Here is an 11,176-nt window from a genome sequence, read left to right on the forward strand (position 1 = left end):
GTAGAGAAAAAATGAAAACAATGAACAACTATAAACCAGAGACATTTTATGGGGGTAGAAGGGAGAATGGGATCAGAACTGGGTAGGAAGAGTACACTGGAATGTGGAGATGGTACACAGGCAAATTGATGGAGGGAAGCCCATGGAGATTACAACTGAGATGGAAAAAGTGCACAAAATGAAGAATGATGTAAAAAATAAAAAGGAGAAAAAAATAAATAAGAAAAAAAATAAAACTGAAGGTAGAGGAAGCACCTAAGTTAAATGTTTTCAGATTGTAGTCGATATTTTTGGTTTTGCAAGTGAATGAACATGTCACATTCCCAACAACTTGGTAATGACAGAGTAAGAACTGATAGTCTTCCAGGTACTGACCAGTCTTATGGCATACCAGTAAGAGAGGCAGAAGTCAAGGCAATATATTTAGCTTAATATCTTGCAAGAAATCAGAAAAAGGAAAAAACAGGTTGACAGTTCTTTACAAAAGGAAGTAGAAAGGTAACAAAAAACCATCGAGTTACTATTACAGAACTTGAGTTCAGCTTTTGGAACGCTGTGATTTGGCTATGAAAAAGAAACCAGAATTTTGTCCTTGAATGATATTTCCTGTAAATTCTGTTTGTTTTTATAACTGTATAGTCATACTGGTTATTTACTTAAGAACAAGGGTGGCTGCAATAGAGAAAATCTGGGGTTTTTTTGTTTGTTTGTTTGTTTTTTCAGTTTCCCCAAGTGAAAAATATTCTTTCCGCTGAACACGTGCATTGGATCAGAAAACATAAGGAAATTCCCCTGGGCCATTAACAGTTAGGTAAAAGCAAACATAATACTGGAACAATGTTATCAGTGTTCCTGCATTGGGAAAAAGTAAAGTTCCAGTGTGTGTTTGCCACGAGGGAGGGGTGGATACTGGGGGAGGTCAGAGGCATGCTCTTGGGTCTGTTTGTCAGCCAGAGCTGTTGGCTGTAATATGAAAGCAAAACCTCAGTCTTGAGAAGACCTCTTTCCTTTACAGAAGCCATTTCTTTGCAAAGAACAGAAAGTTCCAGACTCCAGCCCACCCAGACCACACCAGGAGTAGCAAAGCGGTAGAAGCACCTGAACACCTGAGCATGGCAACCTGGGTCAGGGCGTTCATGGAGAAGTTTAAGGAGGTGCAGGAGCTGAAATTCCAGTACCGCAGTATGCTGATCTATGGCCTGGTGACCTTGCTCACAGCCAGTGGGGAGCGCATCTTCTCTACTGAAGTATTCCAGTGCCCCTGCCACGCCACCTGGAACCTGTCCTATGGCCTGGTCTTCCTGTTGGTGCCTGCACTGGTGCTCTTCTTGCTGGGCTACTTGGTGAGGGAAAACATCTGGCGTCTGCTGACCGGTTGCTGCAAAGTGGGTCCCCCAATGAGCCTTGGCATATGCCTCCAAAAGACCAGAATTTGTTGTCATCTCAGCTGGACCACAGCGCTTGCACCTCTCACCTGGGTGGCTGTGGCACTGCTTCAGGGCACATTTTTCGAGTGTGCCAGCAGTGGGAGTATCTACATTGCACAGTATCTGTGCTCCAAGCTCTATGTCAGTGGCACCTATGACTACGGCAACTGCACTGACCAGCTACCATTGGTGCCCTGCCAGAAGGCCAAGGTGGATGAAGTGCAGGCCATCCTGAAACAACTCAAGACCCTCTCACAGGTCAGGCATTGGTGCTGGAGGAAGCTTGGAGGGGCAGAGAGGGAGGGCTTGGTGGCACAAATGTTAGAGGATGAAAAACCAATCCCTCTTCTATAGATATAAGACGCCAGAAAACAAACTAGAATAGCTACTTGTTTCTCCTAAATCAAAAGGCAAATATAAAAATAAAACTAATGAAAAGGAAAGGTACTCAGAGAGTGCCAGATACCAATTCTGTGCCCAAGCTTACTAAGTCTTTTGCCTCCTACCCCTTTCTCTTACATCTCAACTACCTGTAGAGTAAATAATTGATTCAAACCAGGTTCTCTGTCCAGACAGAAGGCAGAATTGTTAAAAGCACAATGGGTCTGCCTGGCTGGCTCTACATTACTAATAGGGTTATAAAGTTCAGAGTTTCATAAAAATGAATACTTGTTTTCATTTTTATGGATTTGCCATAATTCAACATTTTGAATTTCAGGAGAGTGAAACAAAGACTCCTCTCTGAGTCTTTGACATGGCATAGAAAGACTGAGTCCTCAGAAGAGCAAGTGTATAAGAGGGTGCTGGAGGTCCTCTCACTCCTTCCTCATAAGGGATTAAAAGCTCAACCTGCTTCTTATCTTCATAACTGGAGACTATTTCAAACTTTATCTCAGAATTATTAAGTTTCTCATAAAAATGTAGGTAAATGGCTCTTTTGTTGTGTCTTCTTAAGGTGTCTGGCTGGATCCTGATAGCTTTGGTTAGCATCAGCCTTCTGATCAGTACATGTTTAGGCCGATGTCAATCTCCAGTTAGTTTTCAGCAGCGGAATTTTTGGAAAATTTATTTGAAACAGGAGCAGAAGTTCTTTAATTGTGAAGCCACGAAGTGTGCAAGTGAATTGGCAAAAAGGAATGCTAAAAGTTTCTTTGAGACCTTAAGTGAAAATGAAAACACTTTAACCAAAGAAGGGGAACACAAACCAAGCAGTGAAGAGGTGTACATTCCAAGCACTGAAGACTGGAAGCAGATTTCATCACTATATACCTACAATACGAAAGCACATTACTACAGCGTGCTGCACCAGTATGCTAATAAAAGAGGGAAACCTCATGATAGCAGGACTTCTCAAAGAAAGACACTGTATCCTGCTTTGGACTTTGTGGATGAAAACTTTCTGAGCCCCACTGATTCTACCTTATGAATGAATGGCGGGGAGGAGTGCTTTTAAGGTCTTGCTTCGTTTAAGAAAAATATTATTCGTAACTGAATTAATTTTGGTCCTCCAAAATTGGTATTGGTATTATTTGTCACTGAATTAATTTTGCTCCTCCAAATTGTGGGAACAGATTAAGTTGAAAAATTGAAGTTAAAAATTTAGGACTTCACCTTTTTATTATATTGATTATTCAAAAAAGAAGCAGTTAAGCACTTAAAGGACTAATACTGAAAACTACATTTTCAGAATTAGTCACTAGAGAATAGGGGAAAAAAAATGGAGCATGCAGTTTCTGCTACCAGCTCTTTTATATATGACTTGCAACTCTTATCTGTGGTTCAGTTACTTGCAATGAACTTTAGTCCAACAATATTACATGCAATAAAATATTTTGAGAAAGATAAGATGAGACCACAATCATAAATCTAGCTCCAATTTGTCAACAGTTCAGGTTTTTACTGAATAATAATGCTACCTTCAAATAAAAGACATTAGTGGAAAATAGAGTGAAAGCATAATTGAGATTCAGCTTTTTTTCAGGTTACCTAGTATTAAATCAAGCTCACTTTTCTGAAGATGCTTTTTTGTTGTTGTTGAAGTTTAAAAAATGGTATTATGGTCTCGCCTGTTCCGTTATATTCCTGCTATGCGAGAAAATAATGATAATGATGAACAACTATATACCAGAGACATTTTGTGGGGGTGGAGTGGGGAATGGGATCAAAAACAGTGGGGGGAGGGAAATGCACTGGACTATGATGATAGCACATAGGTGATTTGGTGATGGGAAACCCAAGGGGATTGCAACTGAGATGGAAAAATGCACAGAAGTATGTAAAAATAAACTATTAGAAAATTTAAAAAAGAAAAAAATGGTATTATGTAGCTCTAGTATACTTACCAAACAAAATTATAAAAATTCATCATGGACATTTTTGCAAATATAAAATTTTAAACAATAGGTTAGGAAAATTGCAAGCAGTAACTTTTTGTTTGTGGATCTGAGGGGAAACTATAAAACATTTTTTATGATAAATTTTAAATATGCCCAAGAGTAGAGAGGATAGTGGATAGTGGTATAATCCCTGTATATTTATTAGATAGCTTCAACAGAATGGGGACATCAGATAAAGTTTCATACAAATAAATAAAGAACTAGAAACTGTGACCCGATTCAGATTAGGGAAAAGGAGGTTGGAAAAGTCTGTGAGGAACCATTATCTGTAATCATAACACAATTGGAAGCTTTAAAAGGGACTGGAACAAAAAATGAACAGGGGACAGATATTCATGCAAAGAATATTGATTTTTATTCTACAAACATATGAGGAAGATTGGTAGTGGAAAGAGAAAGTCAAGATAGAAATGGAAAAGCTAATCAGGAGATCACTACAGGTGAAAACAGGTGGGAATAAACTTGAACTGGGATGAAGGTGATGAAAATGAAAAAAGGTAGACTTGAGGTAGATTCTGAAACTTCAGATTTGTTAATGGAAAGGATACAAGGATTCATTGAGAAAAACTATACCTACAGATATTTTTCAGGTGACATTAGGCTGTCATTCCTACCCATCCCCCTCCACTATTTATGACTGTTTAGTACATTTTTGAATAAGATATGTAAACTTTAAGACTGAACTGTAAGACAAATGAGCACTGATTATATTTTATCCTCCTTCTCCTGGCATATCATTGGGCTTGGCTTCTCTTTGACTTGTGTTACACAAGGTTCTAAGACCACAGAGAATGCCTGAAACCATAGATAGTGCCATATGCAAATATACTATGTTTTTTCCTATATTCACATAACTATATTAAAATTTACTTTATAAGCCCACCCTGATGGCGCAATGGGTTAAAGTGAAATATTGCGAAGCTCCTGCAGCACTGTGAAGCTCACACAGCCACTTCAGTGTAATTTTGAGCCCTGGCCATGGGAGGGACCCACATGGTGTGGCAGACCTCGCCTGACCTACCCACTGTTTCTCTCAGCAGTATTCTTTGAAGATTTGCCTGTTCTGCTCCCAACTTTGCTTCTAGTGAATCTTCTCACCACTCCTGCACGTCTGGCCTATACTCCAGTTCTGTATAAATAAATAAATCTTTAAAAAAATAAATTAAATTTACTTTATAACTTAAGCACAGAAAGAGATTAGCAACATTAATCGTAAAATAGAGCAATTGTAACAATATACTGTAATAAAAATTATGTGAATGTGCTCTCTCTTTCTCAAGAAAAACATATATGTAATATTTTCACACAGAGATTGATCTGAAACTACAGAAAGCACAACAAAGGGGTTGAAAGTCATGTATGACAAGCAAATTCATAGCAAAAATTGCAGTTTTTTTATATTCCTTAGTGATCATTTAAAAATTCATATGCCTTTCATTTTTGCTTCCTTTTTTCACTTTTCAATTTATTTTTATATATTACCCTTTTTATATCTTTCCTTCCGTGATCTGTCATTTATGCTTACCTCTTAGGTAATATCATATTGCATCTATTTTGTTGACTTAAGCTCACTGTTCTTTCACAGTCTTTAATAATTAATATGAATTATATATGCTTAAGATAAAAATAATAATGGTAGAGAACTGTGTAAAATAAAATGTAACATTACTTCATGCCATTGCAATGCATTTTCCCATAGATGATTTTATAGCTATCTATAACTATTATAGTGCTATAGATGTGAATATGCAATTTAAACATTTAAAATATCACTTTATATGTGTAAATGTATAAATAATTCATCTTATTAAACAATAAATGTGTACACTTATTGTGTTACACATTTTTGTTTAAAAGATGCACATGCTCATTATGTATGTGTATATGTGTGTGTACATGTAAAATATACAAACTACGCACACAGGTAAACACACATTCATAAAATGTAAAAAAAATTCAGCATCAAATTGTCAAGTTGGTCACTTGCAGAGACTAATATGTTGGAGCAGGGAGTTCCTTTTAAGCTTCGTGTACTTTGGATCTTTGATAATAAATATTAACTGTGCAATTACAAAAGATTAAAAACAACCCTGTAGTGGTGATAGGGGATTACAATCAATATAGCTCTTTTGTATCTTCATTTCACTTTAACACATTTATGATATAGCTAAGAAACATAGCACTTTCACTTCCAATGAGGAACTGAAGTTTAGAGAGGTTACATTACAAGTGCAAGGTCACATGGCTAGCCAATACAGAACTCACTTTGAGCACCACTGCTTTATGTTTAAAGTGACTACTTGGCTGTTTTAATTACTGGGCTAGGTTTTTTCCTTTTTCACCATGTGGCCTTGTGATCAGAAAAGATACAAATATCCTTAGTGGTCACTAAAATTTTTCATCTCATTCACAAACACAGTAGCTATTTATAACTAAATCTCTCTTGAATAAAAATAGTAAGAACAGGACACACAGTTATGTCACGGTGGGTATACTGTTTCCAAAGTTTGCTAGGACATACCACTCCTCTATGCCATCCCCAAACAGACCTTATCACTGGATCAAGAAATATTTCTTCACAAATTAGTTATACATATATTTCTTGACTTACAAATGATTATTTGTAATCACTTTGTCTTTATGTTTTCTGGAATCTTAACCATAGAAGAGATCCAGACACAGCACCCATTATAAATATTTGCTGCAAAACTAATAAGACTTTTCTAAGAAGTGATTTAACAATGCATTGAGTATTAAATGATAATTTATAAACCATAATACTAGGTGCTATCTTTGTTCCACCCAAAAGTCATACACAAAAATATCAACCTCTATGAACTGATTAAATAAGCAGGTCCCAGGGAAGGATCAAAAATAGAATGTTACATATGCAAATTTCTCCTGTGAAAACATCTTCAAATCCCTAAATTTTACATCTTGCCTTTTATGTACTGAGCTCCTGCGCTGCCTATTGTCCTAACACAATAAATAGGCAATACTTCCTGCTTAAGTTACTGCCTATTTTATCAGCAGCAAACTCCCACTGAGAAACTGTCATAACAGTGGCCTTATTCTGAAAACTAAGAAATTAGTTGATCTAATTTTGTCTCTTCTCTTCATTACATGCTTATGAGGCATGTCTTGCAAAATGCAGTGAAAGAAGCCTGGAATAGATTACATTTAAGATTATAATCTTAAAAGAAAAGAAACCTATATAAAAAAAAGGGGGATATATTCTGTCAATATCTTTTGTCACAAGGCATAGAACATGAGAAACAGTAAGAAAATACAGTAGAGTAGTAGGCTACAAAATTAATAAACAAAACCTATTTACCTTTCTATACACAAATAATGAAGCAGAAAGGGAAATCAAGAAAATAATCCCATTTGGAATCGAATCAAAAAGAATCAAATACCTTTCCATACATTTAACCAAATTATGAAAACCTGTACACTGAAACTATAAGACACTGTAAGAAAAATATAAAGTGCTAATGGATTGGAAAAATGAACATCAATAAAATGACTAAAGCAATATAGAGATTCAATGCAATCCCTTTCAAAAATCTCAATGGAATTCTTCATAGAAATAGAATAAAATCATAAAATGTATTTGTAAATTAAAAAAATAACAACAAGGGCCCTCCCTGGTGGCGCAGCGGGTTAAAGTACAGCACTGAGAATCTGAAGCCACTTCCGCATGAGTTCCATTCCCACCTTCCACGGAGAAAACCACATGGCGAGCCAGACCTCTCCTGCCCCGCCCGCTGCTCCCCTCAGCAGTGTACTTCGTCGATCTGCCTGTTCTGCTCCCCACTCTGTCTCTGGTGAAGCCTCTCACCGCCCCTGAGCCTCTGGCCTGTACCCCATTCTGTATGAATAAATAAATAAATCTTTAAAAAAAAAAAAAAAATAACAACAAGGAATCATGTGTAATAGCAAAAAAAAAATCCTAAGTGAACAGAACAAAAATGAAATATCATGCTCTCCAACTTCAAATAATACTGCAAAGTGACAGTCATCAAAACAACATGATTAAATTAAAAAAAAAAAAACATGGTATTGGAATTGGAATTAAAACAGACACACAAATGAATGGAACAGAACTGAGAACCCAGAAATATACCCATACATACATAACAATTAATGTTGAAAAAAAAAAGGATATAAGACTACACAAGAGAGGAAGGAAAATCTCTTCAAGAAATGGTGTTGGGAAAACTGGACAACCACATTCAAAAGAATGAAATTAGCCATTACTTTACACTTAGAACAATTCAAAATATAGTGTTTGAATGTAAGACCAGAAATCACAAAATACATAAATGAAAATATATGCAATATGCCTCTTGACATTGACCTTAGAATATTGTGGGGAATATAAATCCAAAGGAAACTGAAACAATAGCAAAAATAACAAATGAGCTGCATCAAACTAAAAAGCTTTTGCACAGTGAATGAAATATGCATCAAAATGAAAAGGCATTCTACTGATGGGAGATATTTATAAATTATATATCAAACAAAGAATTAATAAGCAAATGCAAAGAATAAAATTCAATAACAAAAAACTCAATTAAAAAGTGGGCAGAGAATCAAAATGGATACTTGTATGTATGTACCTATGTCCTTCCAGAGAAGATAAAATGGTTTGAAGAAAAAAAGAGAAATAATATATAAACACAACTCTAAAAGAATCTATATAAGCAGTTAGGCATAATAGGAAAAACAACAAAATATATTATGGTACAAATATGAGCAAAATTTTTAATAAACATGAAAATAAATTCTGCCTTGGAATATTCAAAGACATATTTATTAATAAAAAAATATTTTAGCTAAGATGTGAACCTGAGTTTGACTCCTTTCATTCGGAAGGGGTTGAAAAGCCAAGCATATTGAAAGCATCATAAACTCTCAGGTTATTCAGAGGCTCCCAACGAAGATCCCTCTCCTGACTTTCCTACTGAACAATGGTGGTCTAGAACACAGTAATCAACACCAAGTCCTAAAGGAACCCTCCACACCTGGTGCCATTTTAGGGCTTCTCCAAAATAGCTCATCCTCTGGAGTGTTCTCATCTTGAATTTCTTCTATTTTTTGTAGGTGATGAACTGTGTTTTTCAATTTTTTTTTTATTCTGAATGTTTAGGAAATTTTTTGCTAATAGTGACCACTTAAGAGTCTACCAAATTTAAACCAACATTTCAACAGAAAACACTTAAACACTCACCAGAATTTTCACTGTGACTATTAACATTTTCTCATATATTAAAGAGTGCCTACACAAATATTTTGGTCTGACATGTGTAAAACAAACCAGCCCCACCTTATATTTAAGACTCTTAGGTGGTCTCTTCTCTGTCTACTGTCCTGAACAACTTGTTTCTTTGGAAATTGTTATCATCCCTTCTTCAGTGATCTTTACTGCTCTAACTCAATGAACTGAATCACTTTGTATGAAGGGTCAGATGCAAGGTGCTGAGGTGAGTTTCAAGTCTCCCAGCCACTATCTCTTCCAATTTCGGTTTACTGCAATAGCCATTTGCCTAGTTTACTGTACGGTCAGCAATTTCTCCCTCATCTGAGCTCAACTTCCTTCAATTGAATGATCAGTTTTCCTAAAATACTTATTCCATCACCCTGATCGAGAGATCCCTATTATTTGTCCCATCAAATCTAGACTCTAAGTTCCCTGTGTTGAAGGAAGAGGCAATCACTCAATTTTTTGAAACAAGAAGCTTGGTTTATTGCTTGCTAAGCTGGGTGCTGTGCTTATAGGGACATGGTATCTTTAAATGAATAAGCTGCAGATTATAAATAAGGTTTGGGGAAGAAGTAGATATAGGACTATGTGAATTTTCCTAAGTAGGAACTATCTGATATTAAGTGGAATTGTAAGCACAGAACTTACTGAAGTAAATTTACTGCTGACTGGCTGCCTCAGAATTATGAGACTGTAACTGATTGTTTAGAAGTATGAAAGTGTCATTGAATGATTGGCTTTCTGAATCACAACTCTCCTCACAGATGTATGGTGAGATTCACTCTACAATATAATCATTTCATTTATGCTGTATTCTGCATTTTCCATGATGACCACACAGAGTTTCTTCACTTCTGGACTACAACATGATTGACAGTCAGTAAAACACAAAGGTCAAATATAGGCAAACGCTGTTCCCAGGCTGACATGCTGCTCTGACTGATTACTATTCTTACTAATATTGATGATGTAGTTAAATCTCAATTCCAATTCCCTTCATCCTGGGACCTAGTTAAATTAGAACACAAGCTCTACAAACTCTACCTATTCTTAAAAACTGCACATGTTCCTTAAGAAGCTCTGCTTCCAAAAAATTAAATGCACAAGAGACACCTCTGCTGACTTTGGTATTAAGCTCGAACATAGATATATTTCTGTTGTGCAAGATACTATGGGTCAGATAGTAAAATAATTTTAAATTACCAAGGAAAACAAATGCTGACTGTAAAGACCATATTAGTGCCACAGAATTTGCTGTTCTTTTCATTTACTCATTCAATCATGGAATATATACAGATGAGAATTTGTTCTCTGCTTGGAATGATGGCCTATAGGGATGAAAAATAGCAGATGCATGACATCTGCCTCCATGGAGCTATTAACTAAACAAGGAAGTCAGTCAATAGAACCACAGATTATGATGTGTCTTCTGATAGTGTGCAAAAAAAAATATTTAGATCTCTTTTTGCTGAAAAATCTAGATTGGAATTTCTAAGCCATCAAAATCACTCAAAATTTCAAGCAAAGCTTTCAAGTACGTAGGATGGGGTGAGATAGGGCTTTACTTATTATTCATACTTTTCAGAGTTCCCAATTGTTGAGCTAATGGTAATAGGATACAAACATTCTATTTGAACCATCATCCTTACTTTTTATAGTAGGAGATGGTTAATGGAGAAACAGGAGTCATCTGGAAAGTCATTAAAGAAAGAATACCAAATATTAAAACCCTGTTTTCTGTCTCCCTTCTAGCTGCATAAACAGTTTCCTAATGATTCCACAGAAGTAAGCTGTTACCTAATTTTTGACAGCTTAAAAAAAAAAGTCTGATTCATCAAGCAGATCACATGATAAAGCTCTACTGAGAGCTTCTATAAGTACTAGTTAATGATCTGTGTAGCTTAGTACATCGCTAACACACAAGGTATATTTATATGTAGATAGATGCACTGATATAATAGTCTAAATTCTTAAAGAAGGGAGGATTTTCCCCCCAAGCAATTGAGAATGCTGACAGACAGATGATCTTTGGTGATTGGCTATCTTTAAGGATTGCCTTAGTTGAAAAAAAAACTTACTTGCTCAAC

The 11,176-nt window shown here is 35.9% G+C and overlaps 1 protein-coding gene across 1 annotated transcript; it reads left to right on the forward strand.

The window, feature by feature from the left end:
• Positions 1-1,136: 1,136 nt before the first annotated feature.
• On the forward strand, positions 1,137-2,853 carry LOC101634586 (protein FAM26F-like). Its single transcript, XM_004674088.1, has 2 exons — positions 1,137-1,685; positions 2,383-2,853. Exons 1-2 carry the CDS (start codon positions 1,137-1,139, stop codon positions 2,851-2,853), a joined length of 1,020 nt encoding a protein of 339 aa, XP_004674145.1.
• The last annotated feature ends 8,323 nt before the right edge of the window (positions 2,854-11,176 follow it).

Source organism: Condylura cristata, unplaced genomic scaffold (assembly GCF_000260355.1).
Source record: "Condylura cristata isolate star-nosed mole 26May11 unplaced genomic scaffold, ConCri1.0 scaffold00001, whole genome shotgun sequence".
Taxonomy (NCBI): domain Eukaryota; kingdom Metazoa; phylum Chordata; class Mammalia; order Eulipotyphla; family Talpidae; genus Condylura; species Condylura cristata.